The sequence below is a fragment of the Eucalyptus grandis genome, chromosome 8 (genome assembly GCF_016545825.1).
Source record: "Eucalyptus grandis isolate ANBG69807.140 chromosome 8, ASM1654582v1, whole genome shotgun sequence".
Taxonomy (NCBI): domain Eukaryota; kingdom Viridiplantae; phylum Streptophyta; class Magnoliopsida; order Myrtales; family Myrtaceae; genus Eucalyptus; species Eucalyptus grandis.
In genome coordinates this window covers 47,157,222-47,167,733 of record NC_052619.1, presented here as the reverse complement: position 1 = coordinate 47,167,733, position 10,512 = coordinate 47,157,222, and the positions used below count along the sequence as shown (strand labels likewise).

The window sequence follows — 10,512 nt, the reverse complement described above, 5'->3', positions numbered from 1 at the left end:
TTCGAGTGCCGGCAGAGCCGGAAACCTTAGGATTTGTTGGCGCACGTCAACTGTTTGTGTCTCAGTTAGATCTGTGAATACTTACACCGATTTTTGCTTTGCTTTCGGAATGCTAGTTGTGATTCCATGTTTCCTTCGTTCGTGGTTGCTTAGTCGGCATTTCTTTATAGCCTGTTTCGACCAACGGTGGGGTCGGGTCCGTCAAGTCCTTAAGTCCGGATTGGGTCAGTAAGGTCGTCGGAGTTTGGGGACCGCTGGAGGCGACTACGCCGCTCGTTCGCGGCCGCGTGGGTCGGCATCGGCGGTTGGTGTTGAGGCGAAAGAACTTTCCGGTGAGAGTTCGTCCGGAGGACGGCTGTTCCGGTGAGGAGAAGATGAAGCAGCCGAAAAGACAAAAGTGAGAAAAGACGAAAAGAGAGAAAAAAAAGAAAAAAAATATTAAATTTAAAAATAAAAGAATTCAAAAAAATCGTGAAATCTAGTTTTTTTTTTTCAGGGAAATTCGAAAATTCAATTTTCTTATAAAAAACCAAAAAATCCGAAAAAGTTTTGAAAATCCAAAAAATGCAGGGTTTGGTTAAGAATTGTTATGTCTTGCTTTCTTAGTGAAATTAGGCATTTATTTGCTCGTATATTGATTATATCGCGTGTTTAATTTACATATTTTATTATATTTAAGTGCACATGCTCAATTTTACTGCAACTAGGATTTTGGTAACTATGATGGTTACTTTAATGATTGTGTAGATGCATGATCACCTTACATGTTAGTGGATAAATATAAAATCAATCCAAACTGTCTGATAATTTTTTTTTAAATGAATAAAAGTAGGTATCGAAAGGGCACTGATTAATTAATTAGTGTAATCAAGTACTTGACTCTAAATTATCTGGTTGCGTAGAAAGTAAGGGATATTCTTATGTCTCACTTGGTTTTTAACCAACCATAATAGGCTAATGGCGTCTCATTTTTACAAAAATTCTCGAAAATACCCCAAGGTCATGCAAGGTATGGACTTGGGAGAGCTAGCGCCTAATCACGGGCTTTAAGTCCATCCTTTAGATTGAAATAGGGGAAGGCTTTCCTAGAGTTTGCTTTTCTCACCAAACGCCTATCTCCTAAATTATAGATTGCCCGTGGGCCTAAGTTAGGTCATTTTTTTTATCTTGGAATCGGAATCGCGAAACCTTTCAATGCTCACTACTTGTGATTTAGGTGATGATTCAGTCCCTATGGATTTGATTGATATTGTCAGACACCTAATTCAGGCCATTAAATACTTTTGTGGGGAGCCCCTCCGATGATAGGAAAAAACGAAAAAAACTTAAGAAGACGATCTGTCAATACCCCTAAACATATTACCTTCCCCCGAGGGTAGGTCGCGATAGATGGCAAGGGGAACACCCGCACATTTTTTAACTATGTCTTGACCTATCTCTTCTAATCCCAAGTCAGATGATGTTTCCGCATCTCCAAAAGCCATTTTCTTGAATAATTCCCATGACTTTTCTGCAAATAAACCAGGTAGATTATATTTAACTGACTTGGCATTTGTAGCCTTGACGATTGACAAAGAGCGTGTGGTTATGAGTATCTTGCTCCCCCTTGAACCACCCATTAGCAAAGGCCGGAGTTTCAAACATCTCATGCAATTCTCATTCTACAAGTCATCCAATACTTCTTTTCATCTAGTACCTCATGAAGGAGCCACTGCAACTCTTCTGCACTTTTATTCGCAATGCCTTCTTTGGCAGAGTTTGATATTTTTTTGACAATCAGATTCATATCAAAGATTTTAGGATCCCCATAGCACACCCACATCCTAAGCTTGAAACATTTTTTCACCTTTTCATCATTATATACCAAATGAGCAAGTGTGGTTTTTGCCATTCCTCCTATACCAAGGATGGAAACAACCAAAACACCCTCTCTAGAGGAGGAATCAAGCAAATATATGATGATCTTCTCCTTATCCTTTTCTCTGCCAAGTATATTTTCATCGCCCTAAAAAATGGGAGTTCTCCTCCTCTTGGTAGGAAGAGTTGTATTATTTTCTAATGGGAAATTCATAATTTTTTTAATCCAATTCAGTTTTTTGCTAAGTCCCTGAATCTCATCACCCACCTTGAGGCGATGTGCAAGCTGATTTGATTTAGAGAAGAAAAGGCGCCCCTCTCTCGTCATCTTGTTGCCGGGAGTGACCTTCCGCCTCAGATGATTGGGTCGCCTCCGGCAATAAGATGACGAAAGATGTGCGCCTTTTATTCTCTAAATCAAATAAGTTTGCACACCACTTCAAGTTGGGTGATGAGATTCGGGGATTAGGAAGAAATTAGATCGGATTGAAAAAATTAGGAATTTCCCATTAGAGAATAATCACAGTGAGGCAACTTTTCCTACTAAGAGTAGAACTCCCATTTTTTGAGCGATGAAAATATACTTAATAGAGAAAAGGATAAGGAGAAGATCATCTCACATTTGCTTAATTCTTCCTCCAGAGATAGTGTTTCGATTATTTTCATCCTCAGTATAGGAGGAATGGGAAAAATCATGCTTGCTCATATGGTATACAGTAATGAAAAGGTAAAAAAATGTTTCAAGCTTAGATGTGGGTGTGCCATGGGAATCCTAAAATCTTTGATGTGGATCTGATTGTAAAAAAATAAATACTGAACTCTGCCAAAGAAAAGGCACACCTCTTTCATCAACCTTGAGGCAGTGTACATGTATTATACTTGTTTCGTGTTTAGGTCGGGTTTTTTTGACACCCCTACTCAGATCTTCGGTTGCAACGTCGTCAAGCAAATCTTGTACATCGTATAGCACGTCCCTGAGATTCTTGAGCCAAATATTGATCTGGTGGTTGTGCCATTGCTGCCTCTCGGTGTCCAAAAGCAGAGCTTGGATGGTCTGGACGGTGTCGTCAAGGCTTTGGAGCTCGTCCTTGGCATAGCAGAGTTGGATCTTCCGAGAAGCCAAGGAGCCTCCAGGTTTTGCCATTTCGGTGGCGAGGCTTCTCAGTATGGCAGTGGCAAGGCTGAAGAGAACTGCTTCCGCCATAAGCTAGGGCCGAGGAGTTCTTGAGAGGAGTTTTCAAATCTGATGCTTTCGTCGTCAGTCGACAATGGCTGGGTGCTTTTATTGTATCGATCATTGCCCCTATCTCTAGACTTCTTCATACTGACAAGTCCAGCCCAGAAAAAATAGCCCAGCCCATAAAATATTCGGTGAGTGAGATACTACAGCCATCCATTCATCTCTTAATACGTGTCGTCCGGGCCCCACGAAAATCATCCAAAATTGATGCAGACCCTCTCTCCCCTCCGTCTTTTTCTCGATGCGGGCCCACGTTTACAGCAGACCCGCCGACGCCATCTCTGCCACCGCCGTCGCCTGTTGAAGCATCATTGGCGGCTCCAATACGTTAGGGTTTTCGATAGATTCTGCGCAGTAGAGTTTAATGTGATGTTAATGTGGTGTGAGCAGCCGTGATAGGTGTAAGCATGGCCCCGAAATAGTCAGTTAAACAAGACAAAGATAATAACACGCCACAAGCTCAAGAACAGTCCCCTTTCTTCGAGGGTCACCGCTCAAATCCGTCTAACTTCTATGGCTATAAGTATTGATCTTTCCTCCCATAGTTCTTCCACTAAAGCAAATGATTCAAGAAGAAGAAGAATATCAAGAACATTGAAGCTCTCGACGACACGACAAGCCAAACCGAGTGAAAGAAAAAGATGGCGAGCAAGGTAGCCGGAGTTCTGATCATGTGCCTCGTCCTGGCAGCAACGTTCGGGACGAGGAGGCCTTGGGAGAGCTGATGGACACGTACAGGAAATGCTTCGTCGAGTGCCACCAGTCATGCCAAGCCGAAGGCCATGGCAGCACCTTCCGCGAGATGAGGTGTGATGGTGAATGCATGGCCCAGGAGACTGCAGGTAACGTCGCGAACTCAAATTATTGCGAATTCATTTTCTATGGTTTCTCTGATCAAACTAGAGATTACCAATGAACCATGCATAGCACAATAGGAAGCCGCTGAATACACCAGCTTTGCCTAACATGTGAAATGGGTGCATAAAGATGTTGTGCTCAGCCTAGAGTACAATCATGAAGTTGAAAGTACGACGGATTCCTCCTTTTGCTCCTCAGCCTAACGGGGTATTAGCAACCACCCAATCGGATTAGAGTATGTAATGTCATAATAATGCTTTGGGCTTTTCCTGCGCAGCTTAGGTGGAAGGCGAAGAGACGCATTGGTCATGACATAAAAATAAATTCAAATAAAAAAGAAAATATTCGAAATTCCACCCCCCCCTCGCCCCCTCGAAGCTTGTTGGTTCGAGGGTTACATCGTCGCATCCCCGGCACTCTGTCGCACCTCCTTGGACGATGAACGTGACCATTCGGGGCCGGCCTATGCATCCGGGGCGAGACCATGTTTCATTGTCCATTCCATGTAATGATCACGGGCGATAGACGACGTAGGTGTCGGTATTTCCGTGTGCAGCCAAACTGACCGGGCAGCAGCCTTGACGGACTACGCCAAGCTCAAAGCTAGAAGGAGCTCGCCCCCGACGGCCCTGGAGGAGCTGGAGCTGGAGGAGGAGTAGCCTTTTCAAGATCTCAAGATTGTTTTTCCTAGTGTTTGTTGTTATGCATCGTTCCTCAAGTTTTGCTTCACGTTTTCCGGATTGCACGTCACCCGCGACGTGTACGAGTGGTGATCCGTCTCATCATTTGAATTTCAATAATCGACTGGTTTAAGTTTGAGTATAGCATCCGTCGTCGGCGTGGTCAGTTTGAGTGGAAATAAGACCACCTAGCAGGATAAAACACGGCATAGATTGTACCAAGTTTCCGTCTGGCTTTTATTTATGAACTACTTGGAAGCTACTGATGCTTCCTCAACATGGCTCAAAGTTTCAACTCTCTCTCTCTCTCTCTCTCTCCAACTGCTTACGTTTTCATCTTCTCCTTCCACCAAGAAACGAAAATGGCAGAGACCTCCTCTAGTTCCTCCTCAGGAAAGGCCGGCCAAGTTCAGTATCGACGCCATAGCCGATGACGACGATCCTTCCGACCCTTTAGTGTCACTTTTGTCCATCCGCTTGCTCTGTCGGAGTTGTTGTGACCCTTCGATTTTTTCGATGCTGCGGCGCTCTCTCCGCTCACGCTGAGGTTGCTGCTGCACCGAGGACACGAAGTAGGACTTTTCCTGGTTCCTGAAAACGCGATCCACTTCTCTCGCGGGGAGGTCGAAGGACAGCTCCTTGGCCTCTCTGTCCATCCGGTTGATTATGTTCTCTTTCCCTACAAACGATTTGCTTCCTCTGCATTAGCTCTAGCGAAATGAGCCTGAAAAGTGAGATGAGCGGCTATGCTAGAGCGAGACTTCACCTGCGAGGAAGATTCGCTCGTTCTTATGAGCATTGATTCCGAACCCAACCATTCTCAGATCCTCGTTCTGCCCCGCGACGATAGCGATTGGGTGACCTGCCGGGATGACGAAAATGTCGCCAGGTGACAGTTGGGATGTTACCTGATGGATAACCAGAGAAAACTTAAATCATTGGAAGACGTGGCATGGTATGATAGTCCCATTAATCGTCATGACATGTTAATGCATTTGGATTTAAGCCACTAGCCAGTGCCATCACCCTCTAAGTGCACATTGGATAGTCGAATGCAAGTTCTACACCATTCACTTCCTTTCGAGCAGTTAATCCATTTGGATTTAAGCCACGAGCTAGTAGCCATCACCCCCTAAGTGCACACTGATCTTTCTGTAACGAAAGCCAAAGAAATCTTTAAATACTCACCTCAAGAGCTACTTTTACCATAATTTGCCTCGCCATTTCATTGATATAGTTGATTATTAGCTATTTAAAACATTTCTATCGTCTTAGATTATATTATCGACGTTATGTTTACCTTTTGGTATCTTGCACTACCTCCTTGCTCTGTCTCTTGCTCCTCCTCCTCCTCCTCTTCTTCTTCTCTCTCTCCACCTGAGCCCCACCTCTGCTGTGCTTGGGCTAGATGAGGGCAAGCCATCTCGAACCATCCATTTCCTTCTACCACAAGCACCACCGTCATTGACTTTGAGTTATAGTGCGGCACCATTGTTGAGCCCTGCCAAAGTCGGAAATAAACCATAGCTAAACCATATGAACAGAGATGCTTGAATCCATGGAAGTGCGACAATGACAATACTAATGTTTGCTTTACTTGGTAAACTTCCACAAAAGTTACAGAGACGCCCAAGTCGAGAAGTTGCTTGAACTCGCCAGGCGAGGCTTGAAAGAACCGGCCAAACTCATTGGAATAGATTGGCTCCCGGCCCAGCAGATTGAATGGACCTCTCAAGCCGTGGCCTTTATTTTTCAACCAACCACTGTGTTCGCTCAGTGCCTGCCGTTGCTCTTCGCTGGCTCTTATCATTACGCCCTGCCTCTGTTGCCCAAACAGCCTTTCTATCTGATCTCTTGATGTCTGATAAATGGGGAAATTAACCATGGAAAATGATGGAATCAGGTAAAAATAGGCGAATACACTTTCTTGGCTCTGCTGATATAACGTATGTATCTATCAACTTACTCTGAAGAAAGTGAACTTACTTTCAAAGAACTCTCGAGAATTTCGCTGCTGAATACCTTGTAGTATGATTCCGGGTTTTCAGTACCGACAGGGTAAAATTCCTGCGATCAACAATCAGGTCAATGTACACCACTCCCGTTAGCCTTCACAAGTTCAAGAACTGTGCTATTTCATAATGGCTGTTGCGTAGAGTTGATTAAAGTGTTCAGCACTCAAGGTGCACTTCTCAATTTCATGTAAACTGTGCATTCCTAGTTTTCCAAAAGTGAGGCTAATAGAATGATCGAGGAGTGAAAATTACTCAACCTAATACTTGTACACTGAGCTACCTTGAATGTGCCGGGAATATTAACGGGCTGAATTAGTTTGGCGATCTGAACTTGTCCATCACGTCCGCTGCTGATGAAGTAAACGGTAGTTCCGGCAGGGACTCTCATCACGTCCCCACCCTCCAAGTGGTAAGACTGTTTCTTATCTTGCCACACCAAACTTATAGTCCCTTCGCCTGTAAGAAATCAACACGATCCATCAATATCATTGCAGACTAGATACTGTGACGGCCCTCTAGATCTCCATGGATCTCAATGAGCAAAGAACACAGCGTCTGAAAGCCACTAAAAACTAAATTGGTGAACATCAAATTACTAGCGACTTAACCCTTCAGGACAATGAGAATGCAATCGGCATCGACGTGGTGAGGCAAGACGAAGGTATTGGGGTTTGCCTCGAAGATCTCTAGTCGATAGTTCTTAAGGCCTCTGAGGAGCCTGGACCTCTTATCGAACCGCTCGAGCACTCTGATTTGACCTTCTTCTGCACGGAACCGGCTGTGGAGCATCCGCGAATGGAAGTAGTACGGATTATCCCCACTCTCTCCTACTTCCTCCTCCTCCTCTTCTTGCTCTCGAGGGTTTGTCGATCTTCGCTTACCTCTTTGCTGCTCCTGGAATTGCCGTTCGCATTCTTGTCGGCACTGCCTGCGCTGCGGTTCTCTGCCCTGCTGTCGCTCGCATCTTTGCTGGCAGTGTTGGAACTGTTGCTGCGGATCTTCGGTCGTAGTAGCTGCAACATAAAAAGTAGCCGAATTTTTAAGTCATGGACATTTTGAATGCTGCGGATGCTCTACCTTTGACTGATGTCATGTGGCTAACTCTCCTGAATCTACAGGTGGCGTCGTGTAGGTCGATATATATTCACTCAAGCAAGGCTGATGCAGCACTTACAAAGTAACAGTGGCATAGCTAGAATTCATCGAATCATGTAGTGAACAATTTGTAATAAGTTTGCATGCTGAATTTAATATAATTTTTTCTGGACTTAATTTGCACAACATATAATACCTAACAAGAGTTTAGCATCTCCTCCTCCAGGTGTCTCCCTCTCCTCTCGCTCTCTGAGAGAGCCTCTGCTGGCCTCCGGCCTGCCTCTCACAGGCGCGCTCGCACCGCTCGTACCTCTCCGACCGAGAGGCATCCCCTGAGGGATTCCGGACTCCATCGTTGACCTCCGCTCCCTCTCCCTGTCCCGCCGCCGCTCCCGCGCCCTCTCCCGCTCCTCGCACTGCTCCCAGCACCGCTCCCGCTCCCGCGGCTTGTACGGCTCGCACAGCCGCCGGCACTGGTCATACTCCCCCCCGGGGCCCCATGCTGGTTCCCGCTCTCCTCCTCCACCCCCTCCACCACGGCGGCGGCCGCGGCCGCGCTGCCAGCGGGGATCGAGCTCTCGGCTTCCAGGCCTCCCCTCCTCTTCTCGCCTCTCTTCGCGTTCCCGGTATCGGAGCTCGCATTCCTTGTGGCACGTGATGTACTCCTGCACGTCCTCGTCGTCGCAGTCGTCCAGGCACCGCAGGACCTCGGTCTCCGGGCCTCGGCGGAGGGCGAGAGAAGTGAGGCAAAGAGAGTGGAAGAGGATGAGCAGAGGGAGAAGGCGCGGCACCTTGAAAACCATCTTGCTCATAGCTTTGCGAAGCGCTTTCGGCGATGCGAATGACGAAAGGAAATTTCGCGTTTTTTGAAGGAGATGCGACGATGGTTGCATGGCGTCGACATTTGGGGGTGCGGATTGCCATGCAACGCGACACGTGTTGCGTTGGCGTGACAAAAGAGTTGAGTTCGATGGCCTTCGTGTGTTCTATTTAGCACACGTCGGGACATGCCCTATTCACGTGGTGTATTAGACGATGATAAGTGCGGACGTCAAAAAAGTTATAGGAGCGAGTAAATGTTAAAACAACAAAATGCAATATGCGCACAGTTTTATCTTTACGTTTAGGTGTAAATACACGAATATAGTTTTTATCTATTATGTATAGGAGCGATAAATTTAATTATAAGTACTGTCGCCTAACATGCGTGTATTCTTTTTAAGGTTGATATAGATATTTGCAATAATCCCATGTTAAAGTTACCTTTAGTAATATAGACATATTCATCTCATATGACAAGATTGCGCATAATAAAATAGGATAGAATTTAGAATATCCTATACATTGATAATTTAAGGTAATTAAATATTACTGTCACTTTAGAAACATTTAGATAAAGTAAACTAATTTGAATTCCAACGGGGCCTAAGAATCCGAAGATCCAAAAGAAACTAATTATTTAGACGACATATACTATATCTCCATATTTAAAAAGGAGATCATTATTAATATTGATAGTTAATGCAAGTTCTACTTCACTTTCTCATACTCAGTAGTATATTATATCTTCTAATAATAAATCAAGAGAAGTAATGTATTCAAAATAAAAAGTTTAATACCTTGGCATGTTGTGTTGACTTTCCTTTCGAAGGATTTAATTTGAAATTGGATAAAATTAATCATGTCTCAACAGATCCTAATAGATAAACCGACTAACAGAGAATTTTAGGTAATCGGTTTACTCATTTAGGTTCGATATTTTTCATGAAAACCTTAGCATTATTCTCAATGCCACATGCAGATTTGAATGACGATCAAGCCTTCCTAACGAAGTTTCCTTTTTGGGCCCATCAGGAAAGTAAACGTCAAAGTTTTCGAATGTGTCGGTCTTAAAATCCTTTCTCCTGCACGTTCTCTTACTTTGATCCACTAATTCTCTATATCTCACTCTTTCACATTCACCCTCGTTGCTCTCAAACCTTAAATACATTCCTCTGTTTTCAACGAACCAAAATATCCTCTGAAACTGTTCATCATTCATTCGTTCGAAGTAAAACTTTGAAAGTTCAATGACATCATTTAGCCGATTCCTCCATTCAAGATGCCCTTGTCCAAACGCTATAGCCTCCACCTCGAGCGTTCGACGAGTGTAGGCGACATTGGATCGTTGTTAAACCCTAAATTGTCCATTGATGACGATAATATTCCGACGATCACGACGAAGAAGTTCCAACAGCAATACGCCGTCATGAAACCCTCTCAAACTCATGACCGACATGAAAAGAGAGATTGTTCTTCAAGAGCCTGAAGACTTTAACAGGAAATACACGTGTTCTAATGCACTAGGGAGTAATCGAAGTTGTTAAGTTGGTTGAAAAGTTTCCATTTTATCTTTTTCTTCCTCAAGTCTTCAATATGCTGCGATGTACTCTGTTTTTCAATATATAGAAAACAGAGGATAGAGAGTAGAGAGTGAGAGAGAGAAACAGAGATGAAGTGAGATTGTATTACAGAAGAGATGAAAAGCTCTCAGTAAATACATATTTTGTTCTTCGATTCAAGTAAATACAGAAGTCCTTTCTCTTCTACATTCTTGTATCTTGTTCTTGATTTCTTCACGACGAACAAGGAGCTGAAAGATTCAAAATTGGCCGAGCGATCGAACGCCACAAGACCCTCTCATGAGCCTAGCAAACCCTCTCAAAATTCTAGCAACCTCTTGAAACAATCCTGTGCCCACGATGGCTGGATTGCCATCCCATGTTTC

The 10,512-nt window shown here is 44.3% G+C and overlaps 3 protein-coding genes across 3 annotated transcripts; all 3 read right to left on the bottom strand.

Moving 5' to 3' along the window:
- Window positions 1-1,325: 1,325 nt before the first annotated feature.
- On the bottom strand, window positions 1,326-3,061 carry LOC108954269. The gene is made up of 2 exons (XM_039300039.1): window positions 2,776-3,061; window positions 1,326-1,510 (listed from the first exon to the last, which is right to left on the bottom strand). The coding sequence occupies exons 1-2, from the start codon at window positions 3,059-3,061 to the stop codon at window positions 1,326-1,328; spliced, it is 471 nt and encodes a 156-aa protein (XP_039155973.1).
- Window positions 3,062-5,017: 1,956 nt separating this feature from the next.
- Window positions 5,018-6,126, bottom strand: LOC120286774 (vicilin Car i 2.0101-like). The gene is made up of 3 exons (XM_039299270.1): window positions 5,936-6,126; window positions 5,402-5,543; window positions 5,018-5,314 (listed from the first exon to the last, which is right to left on the bottom strand). Exons 1-3 carry the CDS (start codon window positions 6,098-6,100, stop codon window positions 5,025-5,027), a joined length of 597 nt encoding a protein of 198 aa, XP_039155204.1. The 5' UTR covers window positions 6,101-6,126; the 3' UTR covers window positions 5,018-5,024.
- Window positions 6,111-8,548, bottom strand: LOC120287290 (vicilin Car i 2.0101-like). The gene is made up of 6 exons (XM_039300038.1): window positions 7,942-8,548; window positions 7,259-7,663; window positions 6,931-7,106; window positions 6,622-6,702; window positions 6,397-6,496; window positions 6,111-6,136 (listed from the first exon to the last, which is right to left on the bottom strand). Exons 1-6 carry the CDS (start codon window positions 8,546-8,548, stop codon window positions 6,111-6,113), a joined length of 1,395 nt encoding a protein of 464 aa, XP_039155972.1.
- Window positions 8,549-10,512: the final 1,964 nt, after the last annotated feature.